Genomic DNA, 26132 nt, shown 5'->3' on the forward strand with positions numbered 1-26132 from the left:
ACACACACACACACACACGTATATGTATGTGTGTGTGTGTGTGTATATACATATACATATATATGTGTGTGTATATGTTTACCATATTTAATCCAAAGGTAAGTAATAATACAAAAGAAGTTCTTCCAGACTCTCAAAATCCAAATCCTGTACATCAATCTAGTCTAAAAATCTTAAAACTGAATTTAAGCTCTTACACAACCCGAGCCACATCTTTGGGTAAAAATACAAGAAACAAACAAGTAGCCTCCGCTACATTTGCAGTGTCCCAACATTACATATAACTTCCAAGCATGACAGTGAAGGGGAGATTCTAATGGTCTCAAAGGGAGTAGAATACAGGTCAGTGTTGTCAACTATACTCTCCTCTTGGCCAGGAACCCGATAATTCAGAATGCAAAAGGTCCAGCAATAGCACCAGTCAGATCAACCAGCTAGGAAAAGTGTCAAAATTCTAGCTGACTCCAAAAAAACTATTATAAATATTCTGAAGACCAGGAACAAAATCAAATACTGGTCCTCTAGGAAACGGACTATGAAATTTCAGAGGAATAGTTTATCCTGAGCAGAGAAAGCTAAAGAATTCAGATCATTCTAGATGTTCGTAAAATGACCCATGAATATCTGAAAAGTTGATGGGCTACAAGATGTCCTTCCAGAGCAGCTGATTCTCCCATGCTAAGAAATGGACATGGACAAAAAAATAATCTCTTTCCTAAAAGTCTGTTGGGGTGGGGAGTCGGGGATGGTGCAGAGAACAAAATTACATAAAATTTTTATTTTTCCTACATTGCTGGAATTACATCCACATCCAAACAGATGCACTAATACAAGCACATATTTAGGAATAAAGGTTTAAAATATTTATAAATTATTTTCTAAGCCAATCTGGAAATCACATACATTTTTTATTGTTATATATTTATTCATTAGTGAAAGCAAGACATGGTATTCACAACACAAATTTATAATATTAGTCTAGGACTCAAACGGCTTAATGAATAGCCGTTTCAAAATTTAGTATCTTCTTGAATAGAACCCATTCCACAGGTAAAAGTCTGCCCCAAGCTTAGTATAATACATAACTAATATTAAATAAATGTACTATGAAAATTGTAATGCTAGTTGATAGCTAAGAACATTTATTAATTCTTTAAGAAAATTATCTTTATCACCATTTTCCTACCCAAAATATTTATTAGATAAATTATTTCAAGTTAACGTAATATTAAAATGCTTACCTTGACACCATGGCCCACGTCATCCAGAACTGTATAGTCAATAGGTTTCCGAATATACCTTACAGGACGCTCCATATTAGCAGGTGCTATTATTTTGTGAGTTCTCGATGTATTCTTATTTGTTGTCAAAATACCAATCTCTCTTCGAGCCACTTTCTCCTTATGGATGTCCACGGTCTGTAAATTTAAACAAAGCAAGAAAATATTATTAAGCATAGTAAATAATATATATGATGTCCATATATATACTGGGTCATATATAGGTTGAACCATATGGTTTTGTTGCATGTCTTTCTAGTGAATACTGTATCTTTCCCTTCAAAATTAAGCAAGATAGCATTCTCAAGGCTCAAAACAGGGAGTATCTTAAAGGTAATTACAAGCACAAACTAATTTAATGGATTTGATTCTAAAACAATTCTCAGGAAAGAAATCTGGTGTTTGTGGGAAGGAAGGAGGTCCTGCTCTGAGTAGCTTACAGTGTTATGCAGTGAGGATGCAAACCAGGAAAAAGATCAGTAAACAAAACACAATGAGGTCTGCTATAGTGACACATGCACAGTTTATTACAAATTACTCTAAAGGTGTTCAGAGCAAGATACCTAACGAGGTTGAGATGGGTTCACTTAACAGGCTTTATAGCATAGGTAGGTTTTGAATAGGAGAGGCAAAAATGGAAATTATTAAAGGCAGAAAGAACTTCATGTTATAGACAGAAGTGTAATAGAAAAGATGACCAGTAAGCAGAAGTTAGAAACTGGCAGCATGCAGCCTACACAGTACTGACTTTTATGGCTTTAAAAACCTTTAGTTGCCAACATTTAAAAACTGGATAATAGCACATGAGCAATAATTACACAACTACTCAACAATTTAAACTTTGTACTACTACCGTGCTTCCCCCAAAATAAGAGCTAGCCAGACCATCAGCTCTAATGTGTCTTTTGGGGGGGGACGGGGGGAATATTGGGGAACAGTGTGTTTCTCCAGGGCCCATCAGCTCCAAGTCATTGTCCTTCAGTCTAGTTGTGGAGGACGCAGCTCACCTCAAAGTCCAGTCACCATTTTCAATCTTTAGTTGCAGGGGGCACAGCCCGCCATCCCATGTGGGAATTGAAGCGGCAACCTTGTTGTTGAGAGCTCACGCTCTAACCAACTGAGCCATTCGGCCGGCCCTCTAATGCGTGTTTTGGAGCAAAAATTAATACGAGACCCAGTCTTAATATTATATAATACATACATAATATTATGTATTAATGTAAGACCGGGTCTTATATAATATATAGTATATTATATATATAATGTGTATTATATTGTATTGTATTATATTATATATTAATATAAGAACCGGTCTTATACATATATGATATTATATGACTGGGACTTATATTAATTTTTGCTCCAAAAGACACATTAGAGCTGATGGTCCAGCTAGGTCTTCTTTCCGGGGAAACATGGTAGTAATGGTGAACCAATAACAAAACTGGGTGACATCATCAGATCTGCATTTTAAAAGAGCCCTCTGAGAGAGGTGTTGAGAGGATAGTCAGAACAAGACTACGGGCAATGAGACCAGTTGGGGGGCAATTACAGTAGTCTAGGTGAGAAAAAGCAAGGAACTGAACTGAACTGAAGCAAGGGGTGGGGGAAAAAGGTACTGTTAGGAAAAAAACAAGTTTAAAATTAATGCTTAAGATTCTATTTCATCAGAATTTTAAAAATTGACTGGGAAAGAACCTGTAATCAAAAATGCTCTCCCAACCATCAACAAAACAGAAAGACATCCTACTGAACAGGAAAAGATATTCGCCAATGATACATCCAATAGGGGGTAATATCCAAAATTATAAAAAACTCATGCAGCTCAACATCAAAAAAAACTAACAATCCAATTAACAAATAGGCAGTGGACCTGAACAGACATTTATCCAAAGAGGACAGGCAGATGGCCAATAGGCATATGAAAAGATGCTCAATGTCATTAACCATCAGAGAAATGCAAATTAAAACCACAATGTCAGAATGGCTATTATCAATAAATCAACAAACAACAAGTGTTGGCCATGATGTAGAGAAAAAGGAATCCTCATGCACTGTTGGTGGGATTGCAAATTGGTATAGCCACTATGGAAAACAGAATGGAGGTTCCTCAAAAAATTAAAATAGGACTACCTTATGACCCAGCAATTCTGGGTATTTATCTGAAGAAATCCAAAAAACTAATTCGAAAAGATATATGCACCCCTATGTTCACTGCAGTGCTATTTACAGTGGCCAAGACATGGAAGCAACCTAAGTGCCCATCAATAGACAATTGGATAAAGAAGATGTGGTACATATATACAATGGAATATTACTCAGCCATAAAAAAGGAATGAACTCTTACCATTTGCAACAACATGGACCTGGAAAGTATTATATGCTAAGTAAAATTAGGCAGACAGAGAAAGACAAACACTGTATGATCTCATTTATATGTGGACTCTAAACAACAAAATAAATGAACAAACAAAACAGAAACAGACTCATAGATACAGAAAACAAGCTGATGGTTGCCAGAGAGGAGGCGGGTTGAGGGGCAGGGTGAAAAAAGTGAAGGGATTAAGTGCAAATTGGTAGCTATGAAATAGACTTGGGGATGTAAAGCAGAGGGAATATAGTCAATAATATGGTAATAACTATGTATAGTGCCAGGAGAGTACTAGACTAGTCAGGGGGATCACTTCTTAAATTATATAAATGTCTAACCACTGTGCGGTACACCTGAAACCAATATAAAATAATACTGAATGTCAACTGTAATTGAAAATGTTTTTAAGGGGGGGGGAGAGAATAAGAGGTTTAAATTTCCAGGTATAAAACAAATAAGTCATGGGGATGTAATGCACAGCATAGAGAATATAGTCAGTAATATTGTGATAACATGGTACAGTGTCAGGTGGTTGCTGGACTTATGGTGATCACTTCTTTGGGTATATAAATGTTGAATAACTACTGTGTACACCTGAAACTAATATAATATTGTGTGTTACCTATATTTTAATAAATATCTTTAAAAAACAATGCTCTCCCAGCTCCAAAACAAGGTAGAGGAGACACTCTCCTTGGGTGTCTAGCACTTTTGCACATCTTACAAGAAAAGACAATGACTCCCTTTGCTCTGGATATTTATATAGTAAATAGCCTTAGAAAATATAGGGTCTCCTTGGAAAAGCAAACTGCAGGTTTATTTACTGTCCAGTATAATAAACATAATGTCACCCTGCAGGGCAAAGGTGAGGAAGGCTTACTGCCCATTATACATCAGATCTGGTCCCCTAAGCTGGGAGTTCCTTTCTCTTAATGCACCCAGTTGTGTGTGCAGGCATCACTCGGCTCTCTCTACAGAACCCTATGGAAATTGGGGCTGATTATCCGGCACAAATGCTGACGCACTGGCTACTGCTATTGTCATGAGTAATGACATCTCTTCTCTGACCCAAGAATCTCGTGTCTTCTAATAATATGCATCATATTGTTTGTAGCAAGCTAACTGGCTAGCTTGCATGAAAGGTAAAATCTTAAACCCTTCACAATTTTTGAGTTTTGGCTTGAGGATGGCATGCTGACAGAGACAAACCTTTCTAGAAATGGAATGAGAGGCCAATTAACAGGAACTGAGAGAATTCCATGGAAATTTGAGTCAACATGTTGACCAAACTGTATGGTCAACCAGGCAATGAATGGTCCTCAATTTTATTGCCTGTGAATGAGACTGAACTGAGGAAGTAATTTCGAGCTGAGTACCAGGAGCAGGTTCAAAGGCAGCAGGCTGAATGACGCCCTGCTCACTGCCAACTCTCTACCAAGCTAACAACCAGCCTCAGCAGGTCTGTCCTGTGAACAACTAGTACTAAGATCTGTCTGGTAGAGGGAGGGGGAAAGCACATAAGGTTCTATCCTAAACAGCAATGCACCTACAATAGGCATGAAAGGAAGAAAAGTGCAGCAACTGTGGTCAGAACCAGGAGAATCTTTAGAACTTGGGCTAGTTTGCTAGGGACATTTGGGGTGGGCACATAATGCATATTAAAGAAGAATGGCAACAGATGCTTTCTAACATATTGCTCAGCCCCTCGTACAGTCTAGTCTATTTTGTCCACATTCAATCCACTGAATGAGTAAAAGGCCTCAGCATTTTCTGACAGTGTGTCACAAGTCAACTATAGGACAGCTTTGGCCCCCTTGGGGAAATGTCCCTGGAATAAACTCCCTCAGGCACTGATTAGTCTTCTGGCTCTTACTATACTGAATTCGGTTGAAAATACTGGTAAAGGTGATTCACTGGCGAATGAGAAAATGGTCCAAAGAAGTCTAGATGAACTCTTGCTGTCAGCCCTGCCAGCCTTAGAAAACTTCCCTAATCCTGACGCTGAAATCAAGCAAAACTTGAAGAGATGTCTGTTATCTTGACAATGGAACAGCAAACAGCCCAAATTAGGTGGACTCCTAAAAAATCAAGGATGCCACTGTGCCAATCAAGCCCAAGACTGCCAAAGGGTACAAACCCAATGCCCCACCCACCCCAAAGAAAGCAGTGTGTCTGTAGCTGCTGAATCATGGTGTTCCCAAACAGAAGTGAATGATGTAATGATGACCTTGCTGCAAAATACAGGGCTTTGGGTGAACCAAAACCAACTCGGGTTTAATTGGTTGATCAGCAAGCAGCTACAGCACCACTCAAAATGCAAGTAAATGCACCTTGTTTAATGGTACAGAGTTGCTCTCTCCCAACCCCTCCCTCAACCCCATCCTCAGCTGCTTTAAAGAGAAACATGATTGGGGTGGGGGCAGCGTTCTCCAAGTCCCCAAGGGGAACTGAGGACCAAATATACCTAGGTATACCAGAGAACTCTGGGAAGGGGAGGGACTCAAAATTTTATGGCTGTTAGATACCCATTTCTGGGTATTTATCTGAAGAAAATGAAAACAGTAATTCAAAAAGATGTATGCACCCCCATGTTCATTGCAGCATTATTTACAACAGACAAGATACGGAAACAAGCCAAGTGTCCACCGATGGATGAATGGGTAAAGAACTGTGGGGTGTATGTGTGTGTGTTTGTATACACAAAGGGTGCCAAAAAAATGTATACACATTTTAAGAAGGGGAAAAAACTGTACTAAAATTGTGATACACAACATATACATTTTTAAAAAGATGAATACAAGTCACGTTTGACTTCTGCAATGACAAGAGGTGCTCAGAGTGGTTACCATCAATCAGCATAATTTCAGTTTTTTCCTTTCCTAAAATGTGCATAAATTTTTTGGCACCTTCTGTATGTACGCACGCGTGCGCACACAATGGAATACTATTCAGCCATAAAAAATGAATGAAATCTTGCCATTTGTGGTACCATGGATAGACCTTGAGAGTATTATGCTGAGAGAAATAAGTCAGAAAAACACAAACATTGTATGATGTCATTTATATGTGGAATCTAAACAAACAACAATAAAAACAAGCTCATAGAGGGAACAGGTTGGTGGTTGCCAGAGATGGGGAGTGGTCAAAAAGGGTTAAGGAGGTCAAAGGGCAAAGCTTCCAGTTTTAAAACAAGTGAGTCATGGTGATGCACAACGTGGAGACTATAGTTAATAATATTGTATCGCGTATTTGAAAGTCGCTAAGAGAGTAAATTTTAAAAGTTCTCATCACAAGAAAAAGAAATTTAATAATTATGCACGGGACAGATATTAACTATACTTATTGTGGTGATCACTTCACGACATATACAAGTATCTGATCACTATGTTGTATACCTGAAACTAACATGTTGTTATATGTCAATTATACCTCTAATTTAATAAAAGAAACTACATACATACATACCAGGAATTTGTCTCCTGTTTCCAACACTTTAATCCCAGTCAATCTTCTATCATCACTCAACCTGGCTATTGCAATAGCTTTCGAACTGGTCCAATCTAGCCTCTTTCCAATCTGTCCTCCATGGTGTAACCATGGTGATCTTTACAAAACCAGTAAACTTGGGAAAACAAAATTAAAACATTGGAAGATATCCCACCTTCTTAATTCCTATTAAGAGACCATTGCACATGATTTCCAGTCTTCACGGGAAAAACAAATTCAAAATGGCTCAAGTTCTTTCCCTATTTTCCTCAAACATCACGGTGTCCACAACTCTCCTTAAAATCCTTTTTCTTCACCCTTCCTACTTCCCTCACACTTGCAAAACTATTCAGGACACTATTTCAAATTACTTGACATTTTTTCTCTCCGTCTACCTCTGCCCCAGTCTCCCAATCAGGAATCATGGAAGTCCAACCCAAAATCCATCCGTACTGCAACCCTCCCTATGGCAGCAGGTCGGAGGAGGGGGATGGGCTCGGAACATTTGTGTAGCAACAGATGCCATGTGTTCACCACGACAAAGCTAGCTTTCGCAGGGAGACTAATTCCTTCACATACTTGCATCCTCACTTTCACACTTTTTTCTTCATCTTTAGATAGCAAAAAAGGCAGTTTGATATGAAGAAAATTAGTTTTCAATTCTAATATACCGGAGAAGAAACTTAAGAGTTACGGCAGTTGAGAAAAACTAGAAGGCCCAGATGATCACCCGGCAGCCATCCCTGGACGTATGAGGCACAGCTGAAAACCACTGGTTTAAAAAAAAAAAAAAGCACAAACATGAAATCAGAAAACCTAGGTTTGAACATTGGCTCTTTCACTTACTGGTTGTGAAATTTTATACAAGCTTTTAAACTCACTACAAGTCCATTTTGCTCATATAAAGTGGGAATGGGATGATATTAGAACCTACAATATTGCTTGATACAAAAAAGTACCCCAAAAATTACCCAAATCTGAATCTTATTTCAAACTATCCAACCTATAACCCAGCAATTAAGGTAAAGTATTTCTAAAATGTTGTTATGAAAACATGGACACATCACATTGTGCATCAGAAATATAATGAATGTTGAACCAGGAACATATTATGCTAAGTGAACTCAGCCAGACACAGAAAGAAAAAAAAAAAAACGGCATGAACTCACTTATACAAGGAATCTAAAAAACAAATCCAATGCATAGAAGCAGAGTAAACAGTGGTTACCAGAGTCTGGGGGTGGGGGAAAAGGAGAGCTGTTTGGCAAAGGCTACAAAGTTGCAGTTACGTCAGGACGAATAAGTCTAAGATCTAATGTACAGCATGAAGATTACAGTTAATACTGTACTGAATACTGGAAATTTGCTAAAAGTGCATTTCGGGAGGTCTCATCACACACACAAAAAGGAAACTATGTGAGAAGATATGTTAATTAGCTTGACTATAATCATTTCACTATGTATATGTATATCTAATCGTCATGTTGTACACCATACATACATACAATTTTTACTTTTAAAAATAAAATAAAAAGAAGGATGATGAATGTGAATTATGTTCAAATCTCCAATTTTGCCACTAGCAGTAACAGCATTCTGAGGACTCCTCAGAGCCAGTCTAAGGAGTATTAAAGTTCTGGAAGCCTGAAACTCAATGGTTCCAAGGTAAAAAAGCCCTAAAGGCAAAAAAGAAAAACTCACTTGAAAGAAGAAAGCAGATCTTACAGATGTGGATTATCAGTAGAACAAACTAGAGAACAGATGGAACCCCAAAGACAAAATCTGGTAAATGAAGCTCATGCTTGATGATTCAGCATCTGAAGGAGAAGTGATAAAGTCAAAATAGAATGTAGATGAGATAAATTTGGAAGTAATGGATAGACTGAGCATGTTTGGGGGATCGCCTCTTAAGGCTTGAGTACATTCCTGAGACCTTATAAATAAATGCAAAGCTCACAAAGTCCAAGAACTAAGTTTAATATAGGATAGTGTTTTAACATCAAATGACAAAATAATAAGTAGTTTAATAATGTCTTTGCCCAGTTTTGAAATTAAGGAATGGTTCACAAAATTTTTTTAATTTGAAGTCTTTACATTTAAAAAACATTTTTTTGAATTTTGGTAATATGTTATATTGCACTTTGAGCACATAAAATGAAACTGTACTGCATGGTAACAAAGACATAACTGCAACAGTTTAATACAGCGCAAACAACGCCTTTGAATTTGGGGACTGTACGAGGCATAATCTAGAGCCAATATAACACAACTAGAAAACTCTTCTGACAGACTCAATATGGCTCAATAATATAAAGATTTGTGAGCAAGAATGAAGGCAACAGGGAACATAAGCTAATCAACAGAAATATTCTGCCCAAACAAAAACAAAAATTATCAAATACCCTGAATAAGGTGAAGAAATAAGGAAGCAATTAAATGACATATTAACCTGAAAAAAAATAATTATGTGGTTGGCCTTCAAAGCCAGGTACAACACACCCCCACCTACTCACAATCACACCTCTCTCTCATTTCCCCCACTCCAATGTATTACTAATGCCAAATCTTCCCAAACTGATCTACAGTTTCAATGCCTCCCAATAAAAACTCCAACAGGACTTTTCAGTTTCAAAATATATATAGAAGGGCAAAGGGGGAAGAATGGCCAAGACATGGTTAAAAAATAAACTAAGAGAGAGGCAGGGGGACTTGCCCATTGAGATTATAAAGCCATAGTAAGTAAGACCACTAGGTTCTTACACAGGGTTAAATAAATGGACCAATTCAACACAAGAGAAACTCAGAAACAAACTTCCTATATACAGTGATGGCGTGGTGGGAAAGAATGCGTTATTCAAATAGGGCAACTAGTTTGCCATATAGAAAGAAACACTGAAAACGGATCCCCACCTCACCCTAGGGAAAAAACAATTCCAGATCCATTAAATGTAAATGAAAATAAGTGGGATATTTATAATTGAGACATTATGATTAATGAGCAAAAAATCAACTATAATGAATGAACTATTATGAAACACAGATAAATTTTACACAACACTGAATTTAAAAAGCCATGCTAAACTACATACAGCACAAATCTGTTTTTATTAAAAACAAACACAAACAAAACTAAACAACAATTGTTTAGGGATACACATACATGTGATAAATTTAAGAGCAAGGAAATAATAAACACTCCCTTGGAGGTATGGATTGAAACACAAAGGGTAGAAGAAACAGAATTCATCATTTTCAAGTTAACTTTGGTGGTGGATTCACAGATGTTTGTTTTATTGTTACAAATTTTGTAACATACATTATATTTATTCTTTTGAATGTATTAAGTATAATATAGTTTTTCAAGTGCACAGAGAAAAAAATGATTAAATTCCTGGAGCAGCATCAAAAGACTCCATAAAAGAAACCTCATTTTAGCCAGCCACATTTGGCATGCCAAAAAGGAGGAGGATGGGGTCAGCGGAAAATTCAAGTAGAGGGAACAGCATAAGCAAAGGCAAAAAGGCATGAAAATACAACACCTACTCAGAGACAAGAGACAATTTAAAATAGCATGAATAAAAATAAGTTGAACTCTATGTAAGAGTTATTAAAGAAAGACTAAGGAAGAACAAAATCTCACAATTTTTTTTAAAGGGCCAAGCAGGTCCTTTATAATATGAGCAGATCAGGAATTAAACAGATAAAATAAATTTTGTGGAAAGCAAAGGTCCTAAAGGAATGATTAAAATATTCCCAAACTGATTCTATTTAGAAAGGAAAATACTTTTTAAAACAAATGTTGAATTAAAAAGATAAATTTCAGAAGTAGACAAGATTTTAAGATTATCTTTTAAGATATGATTATTTAAAACTATTGTACAGAAATGCTATGTTAAATATGTTCTTTCCTTTCCCTATCAGTTTGGGGGGAAAAAGAAAACATTCTTTTAAAGATCTTCAGAAAAACCCTTTCTAATTATCAAAACACCAAAAGGCAGGCAGGAAAGAAGTATGACATAAGAAACCTACTTAATATTTCACGTATTTTCTGCAGTATCATATTGGAAGGCCAGCTGTCCTCATGACCACCTCTGCCAGTACAGGGACGGCATTATAGGTTTCAAGCAAAGAACCTCGTATAGAAGTAAAAGGCACAAGAAATGTTTGCTGAAAGAGTACAGAATGAAAATCAACACACTTCTGCCCTGAATAGAAAAAGGAGGAGTATGAAACGGGTAGGAAAAGTGTAAAAGAGTCCTGAGACAAGCCACACAGAGAAAGTCTTCAGCCAAGAAAGAGACAATCTTTGTCTGTTACTGCTTATTTGGACCAGGCTCTAGAAATGGCCCTATGCCCAAAACTCTGAGTTACAGAGCTTTGTTTAATAAGCTTGAAACAAGGTCCCAATCAACTGTGAAGTTAACTTGATTAAGAATGACCTATATATGCACACTATAAAATAGATCTATTTAGAAAAGATGAGCTACAAAATAAAGACTGGTGGGAAAACATAATGTAAAACACCAGGATCAGATTTATTCTGAAATATTTTATCCTGCGAAAACTGAATCTGTCATTAAGACTTTGGCCCATACCCAATTTTTCAGTTTCACCCAATGACACTGTTCTGTCTCCTCCTGCTTAAGAAGACACACTACAGAACACTCCACATGGTAATTAGACATCCACCTCAAAAAAAAATCTGTGCTTAATTTAGTGATAACCATTTTTGATCCAAAGTAGGGTTTAAGGTAAATATGACTTTTAAGAGACCATCAGATCACCGTTTATCTTCTGAATATCAGGTCATGAATTTGAACTTATTATTCCCCAACCCACTACTCCTTACTAGGTATTAACTTTTGTTTTAAAATTTCATGAATGTCTCTCCACTCTTAAAAAAATAATGTATTTAAAAGTCTGTAGATATGTCAGGCATTATATTCTAATGACTAAGAGAACAGGCTTAGGAACCAGAATGCATACATTTAAAATTAGACCCTACCATTATTAGCTTGTGACCTTGGGCAGGTTAATTAACCACTCTATGCCCTCAGTTTTCTTACCATACAGATGAGATTTTAAAACAAAAAATTATATCTGCCTCCGTTATTATGAGGATTAAATGAGAGAGAAAAAGAAAGAAAGAAAGAAAAAGAATATGGAGAGATGGGGAAGACGATTTTTAAATGTCATGCATGCATGCATAAAGAACAAAATAAATGGTAGCTTTTATTATTATTCTCTGTTCCCCAATCTACATTTAAGTGTTTAACTCTGATTTTACTAGATGAAACTAAACCAGTTAAAGCTTATAGCCAACAACATATACAACTCTTCCAAGTAATCTTAGAAATTAAGAATTGTTCTTAACTTAGTTCATTTAAGACACCGTAGCTATATTAAACATGTAACAAGGAGTACAAATCAGTATTATCAAGAGTTGGATCCAACACTTTGAAAGGATTTGGATTCTACTCAATAGGCCCTTTTTGAGCTTCATTTCTTTCATCTTCATCAAGGAGACTTTTTTGATCCTATAATTCTTCTTACAAGTGATGACCACATTTGGGGATATTAACTAATTAGGACAGAAGCTAGAACCCCAAACACTCACAGACTGCAAGGCAATTTATCCTGAAAGAAAAATATAAGGGCGTGGGGGTTGGGTGGAAAAGGTAGGTGAAGGGGATTAAGAGGTCAAAACCTGCAGGTATAAATAAATAGGTCACGGGGGTGTAATGTACAGCACAGGGAATAGTCAAGAATATTGTAAGAGCTTTGTATGGTAACAGATAGTTACTAGACATACCACGATGATCATTTCATAAGGGATATAAATGTTGAATCACTATGTTGTATACCTGAAACTAATACACCACTATAAACAATATTTCAATAATATTTTTTAAAGTAAAGAAAAAAATAACCCTTGAGAGGCTCAGACTTTGGAAGCAATAGGTTCTCCAAACTACGAAAGTGAGGAAAGAATCAGTACCACAATGAGATACCACTTGACATCCACTAGGATGACTAGACAGACAGACAGACAGACAGAACAGTGTTGGTGAGGATGTGGAGACACTGAAACCCCCATACACTGCTGGTGGAAATGTAAAATGGTATAGCCGCTATGGAAACCAGTTGGCAGTTCCTTGAATGGTTAAAGAGTTACCATGTGATCCAGTAATTCCACTCCTAAGTATATAACCAATATAATTGAACACATATGCCCACACAGCAACTTGTGCACAAATTTTCATAGCAGCATTATCCATAACAGCCAGAAAGTGGAAACCATTCAAGTGTCCGTAAACGGGTAAGTAAAAATGTGGCATATCCATAGACTAGAAGATTATTTGGCAATAAAAAGTTAAGTACTGATACATACTACAACATAGATGAACCTTAAAAATATCACGCTACGTGAAAGGAGCCATCACAAAGGAGCACAGATTGCATTAATATGAAATATCCAGAACAGACAAATCTATAGAGATAAAAGCTGATTCCTACTTGCTTAGGGATGGATAGAGAGAGAAGACGCGGGGATTGAGAATTAACAGCACAGGTATATATGGGGCTTCTTTTTGAGGTAATGATAATGTTCTAAAATGGCTTGTAGCGACAGATGCATAAGTCTGTGAATATTATCAAAAGTCACCAAACTGTACACTTTAAGTGGGTGAATTGTATAGCATGTGAATTTATCCCAATAAAACTGCTTTTTTTTTCGTAAGTGAGGAGAATTCAGTGAGTGTCGATACACTGAAGAGTGGAGTTCCCAGTCCTTCCACTCACCATGTTCTCAGAATGCTAGTGTTCCTTCACGAATACAGTTCTCACGAAAGAAATTAGAAAAATTCTCCACTGCAAAATAGAATGGCAAGAGACTCCTACATATTGAAAAATTGGGGAACCCATGTTCAAAGCCCAGTGACCCCACCCCACCCCTACCACCACCAAATGACAGTCTCTGTCACATATTTATGGAGTTTCTACCTACGCATTTTAGTTCCTCATTCTTAAATAGAACTTTTTCTACTTAAGGATCACCAGATTATTTAAGGAAACTAAGGGGGGTGGGGGAAGGACTAAAATAAACAAAAAACCTGAAGAAAAGATTTTGCAGACCAGAAAAACACTTCTAAAAAAAGAAAATATTTATATTATATGCAGAATAACAGATAATGCATTAAGAAATAAGAAATCAGCTTGTGAAAAATAAAGTAAGAACAAGAAAATTTGGTAGGTCTCCCATAGAGATGGAAACTAGGAAAAGAAAACAGTACTAAAATATTAATACTAAAGGTCTAATATCTGAACAGAACGTTAGAGAAAAGAGAACAGAGATATAGTGGGAAAGAAATTATCAAGCCAATAATACCATATCCCAAAAATATAGTAGCATAACTCCAGATAGAAAGTGCCCACCAAGTGCCAGCACCTGTACTTTAAAAGACCACACAAGTTATATCCCTGTGAAATTTCAAAACACCACACCTAAAGAGAAGCCCAAAGGTTTCCAGAGAGAAAAATACAAGTTACACACAAAGGATCTAGAATCAGAGACAGAGATCAGACATCTCAGTTACAACACTGGAAGCCAGAAGAAATGGACTGTTGCCTTTAAAAGTCTGAGGGAAAATAATTTTAGTCTAAAACTAAGGGCAGTACAACATACTGATAACAAGCAGATTCTAAAACCCGATTGCCTGGTTCAAATAACGCCAATTAATAGCTGTATGATCCTGAACAAGTCACACAGCCTTTTTGTGGATCAGTTTCTTCATCTGCAAGATGGGATTGTTCTGAGGATGAATTAATTCACACGCAGGTGTTCGTGGTGTACAAAGCCTGATACATGGTATCCACTACGTAAGTGCTCTAGAGAGCAAGATGAGGTACAGAAAGCACTGATACAGAACTTGGCTCTTCATTATAATCCCTTGGATAGTATCTGACTGGCTTTTAACCACATTCACATATTATTGAAGGGAGAGAGGGAAGAAGGAAATTATGAAATGAAGCTCATTGATAATAGCTGGGTACAGAAGAGTATCTACATGCCTTTAGCTCAAATAAGACCCAAAAAAAAAACCAAAAAAAAACACAGAAAATAAAAACTTTAATTGAAAGAGAACCACCTGACCAGAGACCGTCAAGACCGGAGGAAGGATGTGGTAAAGGAGTCTTGGTCTGGTTGAGCAGCAGAAGAGTAAATCAGGACAGGCTGGGTCAGATTAAAGAAAAAAAGTTAGTTGGTAATAAGTGTGTTCAAATAGAGAAACCGATTTTAATCACAGTTAACTGACAAGCTTTTTCAAAGATGAGATTCACGGAGGTTTGTTTTCTGATTAAGGCTAAAATAAAACCATTTTCAAGTATAATAAAAACTCATTAATATCTTGCTAACGTAAGGAACGCCAACGGAGGCGAGGCAATATGGCAGATTAGGTAACTGAAAACTTGCCTACTACAAACTATCTAAACATGCTTGGTAGATGAAAACGGCGTTTGTTTTTTTGAACTCATAGTTCAATGTTAAAGAGTTAAGAAAATCCAGGAAGAATGAGGGCTAAAACCCAGAGAAGAAAATATGAAAGAACCCACTTTCTTAGGGGCTTTTTGGCCACTAACAAAGGGGTTTGGACTTTTCTGCCAAAGAGCAACAAAATATAAGGTCTCAGCTTGCTGACAGTGGGAAGGTAGAACTGACACAGCACAGGCAACTGTTTGGTGTGATTAAATCAAGAACCTTGGATGGGTGTGTTATCTGAGCTTGTGAAGGTGGGCTCATGCAATCACAGGGGTCTTTATCAGGGAAAGAGGAAGGCATCGGTTAGCGTGAAAAAGACTCAACTGGCCATTTCTGGCTTGAGGATGAAGAGGCCACCAGCCAAGAAACAAAGGAGACCTCTAGAAGGTGAAAAAGGCAAGAGAGCAGATTCTCCTACAGAATGTCCAGAAGGAACATATTCCTGTCTACATCTTAAGTTTGGCTCAATGAAACCTTCATTTTAGACTTCTGACCTTCAGAACTGTAACAGAATAAAGTTATGGTTTTTCAGCCACTAAATTTGTGGTAATTTGTTACAGCAGCTATAGGAAACACACACACACATACACACACCCCTGGATGTGGTGGGTGTGGCACTTGTCATGTTCCCATGAAGTTTTCAGGTTCAGAACTCTAAATCGTCCTGTATTGATGGTTATCCCTAGAACACTTGGCAGAACAAAACTGTCTGGGAACATACCTTCAGCTTATCTTATTAATGTTGTTCCCCTCAGACTGCAGATATCTCAAAAATGAGTTCTTAAGATGAGTTCACACTCAAAATTTATAAAACACATAAGGAAACAATTCACCATAAGCAAGAGGCAGCACATACACACATGCAAACCTGCATTCACACACACACAGGCCTCCGAAGAATGTTAATCCAAAACAGAATGTTAATCCAGAAAGAAGACAAAAGAGAAAAAAACAGAATAGACACAAATAAAAAGTACAAAATAATGGTGGTTCATTTGAATCCAAATATATCAATAACTACATTAAGTATAAATGCAATAAATGCCCCAGTTAAAAGAAATATCATGCAGTACTTTTTTAATCCAGTTATGCTTAGAAGAAACAAATCATTAAAATAGGAAAAAGTTGAAAGAGTAAAATGGAAAAGATATTCTATATATTAATATCTATAGTACATTAATATAATAATATCTAGACAAAATAAACTATAATCAAAAAGGCTTCCTAGAGGCAGAGTCCTTTATTCTGTTTAAATGCTGCATTTTATTTAAAATATTTTAAAATCAATTTAAACACTCAATGAAGGTTTTATAATTTACACTTTGCTCTTTAAAAAGAACAAACCAAAAGCATAAGAGAAGCTATTTACATGCCAAGCTTGGTAGAGGGAACAGTTTTTTAAGAAATGAACACGTTCGACTGCACATAAAACTGCAGGTGGCTAGGAAGGAAATCAGCTAAAAGGGAAAATATCTAAAAATAGGCTTAAAACAGTGATTCTGACTACCTTTGAGTTTTCAAATTATTTCAGAGCTAAAACTGACTAAAGAGCTAAATTGTGTACGTTTGTTTTTAACCAAGATTATTTTAGAAATAAATTATATCATAATTACATATACTTGTTTATGTCAGGAGTTCTCAAGTACCACTTGCAATTCAGAAGCTGAAGAATTTTAAAATCAGAAATGAACTTAATGACAAAATATAGCAAAATAAATTAATGCTGAGTAGTTGAAATAAAAATTCCTATGATAGTAAATTTCATTCGTCTCTTACAAAATATTTTTAAGGATATTATGCCGTGATGTACATTCCAGGTTCTTTATAGGTTTCCTCTATCTTTAAAGATTATTATGTATTTACAAGCCCCCAAACTAAAAACACTTTAAAAAAGACTTAAAATGTAAACAACAGAGACATTCTTTTAAAAGTTAAGACAATGGGAGTGATTTTTAAATAGGAAAACTATTATTGCCTCCAAAACATCATCTTTATCACCTAATGTAATCATGAGGAAACATTAAGCATACCCATATTTGACAGGCATTCTACAAATTAACTGGCCTATAATTTTCAAAAGTGTCAAGGTCAGGTTAAGTCAAGGGAAGACTAAGGAACTGTTACAGACTGAAGAAGGTGAAAGAGACATGGTTACTACCATGTTTCCCCGAAAATAAGACCTAGCCGGACAGTCAGCTCTAATGCATCTTTTGGAGCAAAAATTAATATAAAACCCGGTATTATATTATATTATATTATATTATATTATATTATATTATATTATATTATATTATGCCCGGTCTTATGTTATAGTAAAATAAGACCGGGTCTTATATTAATTTTTGCTCCAAAAGACGCATTAGAGCTGACTGTCCAGCTAGGTCTTATTTTCGGGGAAACACGGTAAATGATTCTGAACTGGATCCCTTAGCTATAAAGCTTTTGGAACAACTGGCAAATTTAAACAAAATTTGAAGATTAGCTAGTAGCAATGTATTACCTGTTAATTACCTGATTTTGATGATTGTGTTATGGTTATGCAGAATATACTTGTGTCATAAGAGCAAGTTATTCTCAAACTGTTCAAAACAAAAAGTTCTGTGTCGTGTACTTGCAACTTTTCTGTAAATTAAAAATTGTAGCCCCCAAAATATTTTAAGTCATCTTTATTACTTAGTCATAAAAATGAGAATAGGGCCTTTTTTGTTAGTTCACTGATTCAGAGGTATTTAGTGATCGATGTTCCATTCATCTATGGAAGAATATAATCAATCAATCAAAAAATTAAAAAGGAATAGCCTCGTTCAAAACTGTGACAAATTCTAATGGCCCTAAATTCAAAACTGTGACAAATTCTAATGGCCCTAAATTCTCTGAATCACACTCCTCTAGAGAGCTTCGGTGACCTTCTCCTCTGACTTCCTTCCCTTTTATTTGTTGAATATGCATGAATGCTAGGCATTGGGACAATAGCAATGATCACAACTGACCACGATGGAAGGCAGCTATTGAATAATAGGACAAATAACTATATAATTCTAATAATAAATGCTATGAAGGCAAAGTATAGGATGCTATAAAAAAGAGTTAATAGAGAACCCTAATATGTGTACAGGTGGGAGACAGGACAGAAAGGGACATTAGAGAAAAACCACCCTTTCATAAAATGTAGGATAACACCTGAAGGTTGAATACGAGAATTTGTTGGGTGAAACATGTCTTAACAATACATTCTAGGTCACTGACAGGGCAGAGAGTATTTACTAAATCCCTGGAATTTACAAGTCCAAGAGAGTTAATAGTAAGGGATGAGGCGAAAAATAAAAGCAGATGCCAGGCCTTTAAAGAGCCTTAAATGCCATTAAAAACATTGTAAGATTTTTTCCTTGCAGTCATTGATTTTCAAACCTTTTTTTGGTTGTTGTTCAATCCTAATTTCAAGTCCACTCTTACACAAAAATCTCAGTATCTAACATAAACAAAAGCAGCACTGTCCTGTCTAAAGTGAAAGGAGGGTGCGTTAGAACTGCACCTGGGCCTACCTACCTGTGAGGGCAAAGGCAAAACAGGCGACTGCTATACACAAAATAATACATAGTGGGTCACACGAGCCAGACTTCTAATCAGAAGCTGATGAAATATTCCAATTAGAATAATTCAAAGAGCATTTCTAGACAAAGGAGCTAACCCCAAAGGAATGGTGAGACGGGCACACAGCAGAAGATACAGGAACAAGTGTGAGCCACAGGAGCAGTATCCCTAAATCCAAAAGGGGCCGGGGCAGGAGACTCCCGTCACTGGGAAGAGCAAGTCACACAGAGAAGGCTACCTTGAGGGGAGCAATGACTTGTCTTGGGACAAAGCCAAACCACAGGCAAGAAACCAAGGAAATAAACATTCTGAGCGTAACTTCCTTACTGTTTTGGATCTGCCCGTGTTCCCACCTGGCTGCGCTCAATCTGAAGCCAGAAATCACAGATGCTCGCTGACATAATCCAAACAGGTAAGCCTCCCAGAGGGAATACGGGGGTGGCGGGGACAGGAATATCAAACAGAAGTTATCTGTCATGTAGGAGTATGCACAGAAGTACTAGGGAAGACCAAACCTGGCCTTCTGGGACCAAGGAAAAGGTTTCCGTTTCCCTGAGCAGGGGCAATGAAGCTGAAGCCTAAAGAATGAGGAGAGTTAGCCAGAGAGAGGAAATAGGGGAAACAGACCTTCCAAGGAAGGGGACCGGCCACTACAAAGGGACACTGCTAGAAGAGTGAGTGAATCAGGATGTCTGAAGCAGAGTATAAAGCAAGCAAGGGAAAGGAATGAAGCTGGAGGCAAAGGGGAGACCAGCTCGTGCTCGCATCAAGACCAGGCTAACAATCCAGCCTTTATCCTGAAGGCAAAGTGTAAGGATTGACATGTTATCATCTGATAGAGGTGGGTTTGAGTTTTTAATAAAAACAATGGGCACAGAGATTTTCTTTTATATATGGTATTAGTCATTCTCTTTCTTATTTCTTGACTGAATAGCAATTACCTGGTCATTTCAAAAGCACTGCAAGAAGGGGAATGTGAAGAAGAATGCAAACACTGGTAATAATACCTACTTACAACTTCTAATCCACTTCAATCATTTTTTTTTTTCAAATTCTCCACAGTTAGACTTTTTCAGAGAACAGGCAAAGATATTGTTAGTGACCACATTAAGTAACCTTTTTAAGATTCTCCAACAAATCACTGGTAATACAAAATTGACACTAGGGTACATTCGCTTTGCTCTGAAATGGAGAACTTCCTCAAAACAACACTGACACCTCTGTCCTATTTGCAAAGGACTATAGATTTTCGAAAGTGCCACATTGATCATTCAAAGAGTCAAGGACCTACTCCTTGCCAGGCCCTATGGGAGACAGTAGGGATACAGTGATGCATAAAACAGAGGAGGTTCCTGTCATCATGAAACTTACCTCTAATAGAAGGAACAGCCATTAAATAAGTAAACATACAAATAAACAAGACTACAAATGCGTTATATGCTACGAGTAAAAGCAACATGGATGAAGTGAAAAAGAAACATGCTTTTAGATTTAGAACAAACATATCATTGCTGGTCTTTGCAAAAGCAACCTCCACGGAGTGGGGAAAAAACAAAATTGGAGGAAGACTCACTCCACGAGATAAGCGATTCAAGAACCTGAGTTATGAACTGTCAAGAGAGAAAAGATGGTATCTCAAACGGTATGGTAAGAAAGCTTTTGTAAGATGGAAAAAAGCAAACACGCTTGCATGTTGATTAGAAGGAGGAGTGCAAGCGAGGTTGAATATAAGAGAAGGAATGGGTAATAGGGATGATGATTAATGCCAACACTTATATTCAGGTGTTAGGCTAAGTGCTTTCTGTGCAATTCTTTATCTGTAAGGTTAGCACTACGTCCCAATTTTACACCTGAGTAAACTAAACTCAAAGAAGTTAGGTAACCTGAACAAATCCAGATCTTTATGATTCCAAAGCATACCATACCACACTGCCTTATTCATTCAACAAATACTTCCTCAAACCACTTCTTAAGTGCCAGTCACTAAGTCTGAGGATACAGAGATGGATTATCTTTAAAGAATGAGGAAGGGCAGAGAAACACATACCTCAAGACACTGATAAAAGTAGGAATAAGTTAGATGGCATAGCACAAAGAAAGAGCCAGAATTCTGTGCTGAGCTAGCTAATTGGTGAAGACTTCAGATGGTCCTTGTGTTAAGCAGAAGAGAAACAGGACAAAGTTAATTCCAAGTGAGACAAACAGAGTATGGAAAGGCAAAGAGGCACCAATGCACATACCATGTTTGGAACACTTGGAGAAGTTGGGCAAGGCAGGAATGCAATGAGAGTTGGAAGAGATCAGATCAAAGAGCCTTTTACGCCATGCTACGGAATCTGGGGTTTAAACTACAGAAAATAAATAAAACACCATTTCCAGGCTTTGAAACAAGATTATGCTGCTCTGAGGACTGAGAGCCCAATTAGGAGGCTCGAGTTATACAGGCTGGTGAATGGCTTACAGACACCAAAAGAACACACGATCTGAAGGAGACTCCCAAACTAGCTACTTATAATCAAGCTATCAGAAGGAGGGCTCCAAAGTCTCTTCCTGAAAAAGGTAGTTCTGACTCTAAGTGAGGCAAGAACAGTCCCTTATGGTACTATTCAGTAGGACAGAACTGAAAACTGGTTTAGTCCAAACTTTGTGATCAGAGGTTTGCTTCCTCAACACCACAAACAGCCCATCTAAGGCAGAATGTGGGTTTGGGTGATTCGTTTCTCCAAAAAGCATACTGAAGAGAGGCAGGCTAGCCTGTTGTTTACTTTGAAAGCAAAGAACAGATTCTCCAATTTCCATAAAATACTGTCTTTCCTTTGCTTCAGGGCTTAATCATGCCAGTCTGCCATCCGACAATGGTTCAGGAAGATATACTTTTTCTTCCAAGCACGTTGCTCTGATTCAGGAACTGTATTATTTCCAGCACCCAGCAGATCTGAGGCAGAGAAAAAGCAAAAGGACACCATCTACTCCCCCAAGACAACACAAGTCATCATTCAGCCTCATGAGTGAAAGCAAACCAAAGGAAAATGAAGGATAATTTAGAATTGCAGATTTATTTTTACAAACTAAACTCCAGGTACATTCCCTGTTCCAAACATTCTGCCCTACATCCTAGTACCTGGAACAAGCCAACCATCTCTTTGTCTAGTGCCATTACCTCGGACTAGAATGCATTTCACTCCAAGTTAACATGATAAATACACAGCCTTCCTTCAAATCCCAACTTAAAGGTCACTCCTTCCATGCCACCCAAACTACATGCCCACTGGGCTTTTTACTCTGATAAAGTGTCTATTAAAAATTTCCATGTATTATATTTAATAGTATACATACCAAACCCTCCCAAATGAAATTTTTTAACAAAAACTCAATGCTTAGTCTATGCAGGTTTAGTGCTAGGTTCTAGAATTTTTAAAAACAGTACTATATGCTGCCTTCCAAAAGCTCCCCAACTACAATGAAAACACAATGCTCCACAGTAAATATAGCATTTGATAAGTGTCTAAAAGTGCTAGGGGAGTGCAGATAATGTCAATGCATGCTGCAAGACTCACTCACTCAATCTTCATTTCACCCTCCCCACCCAGACCCCAAGAGTACCTTCCTGCTCTACAGAAGCCAAAGAGCTGAAAACAACATTGCCCAATTATTCTTACAGCTAGGCTCCTGGATGCAATTTCGGATTTGTCAATGACATACATGTTCATGGGACATGGAAATTGAAAGCGAGGTGGAAATCAGTTACTACCCCTTTACATTACTTCCTATTGGCAAGCAAGTTGAGAAATTAGTTTTTTCAGAGTGGTGCTCCAGTATCTTTTCTCTAATTCTTTGGATGTTGAGAAGCAACTGCAGTGGACGCAACAGCTGAACCCTAAGTTCCAGTGCCCAGTCACCAGCTGTGTTGAGTGTCAAGAGGCAGCTCAGGCAGCAACAACGGCGACAGAAACTTTCAAACTCTTGGTTTGAAATACTTGAATCAGGTTCTTAAACTCAATAATTCCAATGGCATCATCAGAAGTTATAGTTTCCCTAGTGGGTCCATTCTTAGAGTTCTGGGAGTTATTCGTGGAGACTTGATTTCTACTTAAAATACCTAGAGTGGTTTCTGTTTTCTGGAACTTGATTCATACATTAACTAAACAAGTAATGACTTACAGAGGAAGAAGCACATCAAAGTGAGTAGTACTAGTACAAAAACTAGCAAACTGTTAAGTGTAGGTTAGACCTTCGGATACATGAGAAAAAAATACTGAAGAATGAAATTAGAATCAATATCTTGACCTTCCCTTTAACCATAGTTTCAAGTCCCTGAACTCAGGATAGATCAGATAAAGAAATAGTTATGTGTCCAACATGTACGTCATGTAAGGGTGGATCTCTAGCGATTGCCTTTATCTTGAGTTTTGGTCACGTTTTCCCATTTCTTCATAGGTCTAGTAATCATGGATGCGGTGTACATAATAAATGATACACTGCAGAAACTCTAAATCCTGTTATAGTCCTCTGAAAAGCGTTGATAGTAAACTTAGCTGGACTTAAAATCCAAACTGTCTCCTCTAAGATGGACAGCAGCCGAACTCTGTCACTTCTTTCAGCCTTCGCTAGGTGGCTTGCAGTTTGTTCCACACATGCATAGTTCTGGGTCAACCTACAATATGGGTAAACTTTTACTGCAAAATTGGTGGCTCTTTTTCTTCAGGTCTCCTTTCCCTCTCATTTTCTGGCTGTTGTGGTCACAAGAACTCTGTCCTCTGGTTCATCAAGCAGTACACAGTTTTAGATCTGAGTTTTAGTTATACATGGTGCCAACTGGCTATAAAAACAGCACACCCATCAGTGCTGTTTCCTTTTTCCCAGCATCACCTAACACCTACTTCTCCCCCTCAGTTTCTGCCTGCTATTGGTTCTCTTGAGGTCATCTTTGTCTTTTACATTTTGTTCAGAGGAAGGCTGGTTTGAGAGCAAGTACTGTATCATTACCACGGGAAGAATGCTTGGTTGGCTTACTCTGGAATAGAACCTAAATACAAAACTTTGCCCCTATTCTCATTAGCCTAAAAAAATACTAATAATATCTCTGGTTCTATATGGTTGATGGTCCAAGTCTCTTTCATTCTTTGTTCATTCAGAAGGGGGACGACGGGTTGGTGTGCACGCATGTGTTAGAAGGTAACTAGAATATGGAACAGCTTGGATTACTGTAACTATGAGTTTTACAGATCAGTAATTGTTTAAAAGAGGGGAGGAGGAAGTGGAGAGGGGAGTAGAGGAGGGTGGAAAAATTAGATTTCCTATACCCTACTTGTAAGTGTAAGACAAGGCACATACAGAAAGTTCCTGTCAAGATGGCAAAAAAAGATAAACACTGTGCTCACTTCCTTCCATGACCACATTAAAATTACAACTAAATTATAGAACAATCAACCTGGAGAAACATCTGAAGTCTAACTGAACAGAAGTGTTATCACTAAGCATATAAAAAAGCAGCCATGTTGAGACTGGTAGGAGGGGAAGACAAATGTAACAGGCTGGCCCGAAACCCACGTGTGGCGGTTGAGAATCAGAAGAGATACCTCGGCTGCAGAGGTTCCCCATGAAAAGCAAGGGGTCCCAGGCCCACACCAGGTTCCCCAGTCTGGAGCACCAATATCAGGAAAACAAACCCCCACAACATCTGGCTGTGCAAATCAGCAGGAGTTCCAGTCGTTTAAGTGAGATAGAAGGTGGCTGGAAACTCAGGCATTCTCTTAATGGGCCTGCGTATAGACTCCCTCGCTCCTAGGCACTTGCCCTGGGCTCTGGAGGAGGGACAGCAGCTCAGGATGTGTCCGAGACATACAGGGAGGGACAGTTGTGTGGCTTCAAGACGAAGGAAACCACCATTGTCCCTGTATTGGGGCAGCCTACTCTCATGTGGCTGGTGGGCAGACACTGTTTTTCCTGTGTTAAGACCTCCCCACAGGCCAAATCTGAATTTTCACTGGCCTGGTAAGTCCCACTTATTCCACCCTGGGACCCTGCCCCTCCCATTTCATGCACCTCCAGAAGCTGTTTCAGCAGCCTGTGGGCAACTCGTGTTGGCCCGCACAGCAGTCTTTCTAGGAGAACTTTCAGGGGTCTGCAGGCCTCAGGCAAGAATGGTGAGCCTCAGTGTGCTCTGAGCATTTTGTGGCGTGGCCCCAGGCTCAGAACTGGCATCAAATCTGAATCTGCATTAACCCAGTGAACGCCCATCTCCCATGCTGATGACTCCCTAAGACTGTGTCCCACCCAACTCCCATACCACCCGAGGCTCCTTTAACGGTTGAGACTTACAGAGAGTCAGCAGGTGGGGGCAATACTGGGCCTATTGCTAAGCTACCCCAGGCCTGGCACTGGTGACATAGGCCCCAAATTGCAGGAAGGCCTCTCCCAGGCACCTCCAGGACCAGCACAGGCAGCGACCAACTGTAGGTCACTTTGCAGCTTCTCCCAAGTAGCCCTGGGCCACTGAGTCAGTGGCTAACTGTTCTGCACAGCAGTCTCTCCCAAGAGGCCACAGAACCAGCACACCCCATGGCCAGCTTCAAACCACAACAGCCCACCACCTGACTTACCCCACACGCGACACACTAAAAGGCACCAGACCTCAGTGGTGTGAATCCTGACCCGTGGGGTTAGCCCACACACACAGTTCATACATTGTGGTTGTGGCCAGTCCTCACAGTTAGTAAGCCTGAGGGGGTCAACCCCACCCACTGATGTGACAACAGAAACCAAGGCTCAACTACAATAGGAGGGCACACACAACCCACACAAGGGACACTCCTGGAGCATGTGGCTCAAGTGACGGGGGAGACTGTGCCACTGGACTCCTACT

The 26132-nt window shown here is 38.3% G+C and overlaps 1 protein-coding gene across 11 annotated transcripts in view; it reads right to left on the reverse strand.

The window, feature by feature from the left end:
• Positions 1–26132, reverse strand: part of ABI1 (abl interactor 1) — a 111349-nt gene that overhangs the window by 24997 nt on the left and 60220 nt on the right. For all 11 annotated transcript variants that reach the window (XM_019749119.2, XM_019749121.2, XM_019749118.2 and 8 more), the window contains exon 3: positions 1242–1418. In XM_019749119.2, the coding sequence (XP_019604678.1) occupies positions 1242–1418 (177 nt within the window). The remainder of the gene's footprint in view (positions 1–1241; positions 1419–26132) is intronic.

Source organism: Rhinolophus sinicus, linkage group LG02, assembly GCF_036562045.2.
Source record: "Rhinolophus sinicus isolate RSC01 linkage group LG02, ASM3656204v1, whole genome shotgun sequence".
Lineage (NCBI taxonomy): Eukaryota > Metazoa > Chordata > Mammalia > Chiroptera > Rhinolophidae > Rhinolophus > Rhinolophus sinicus.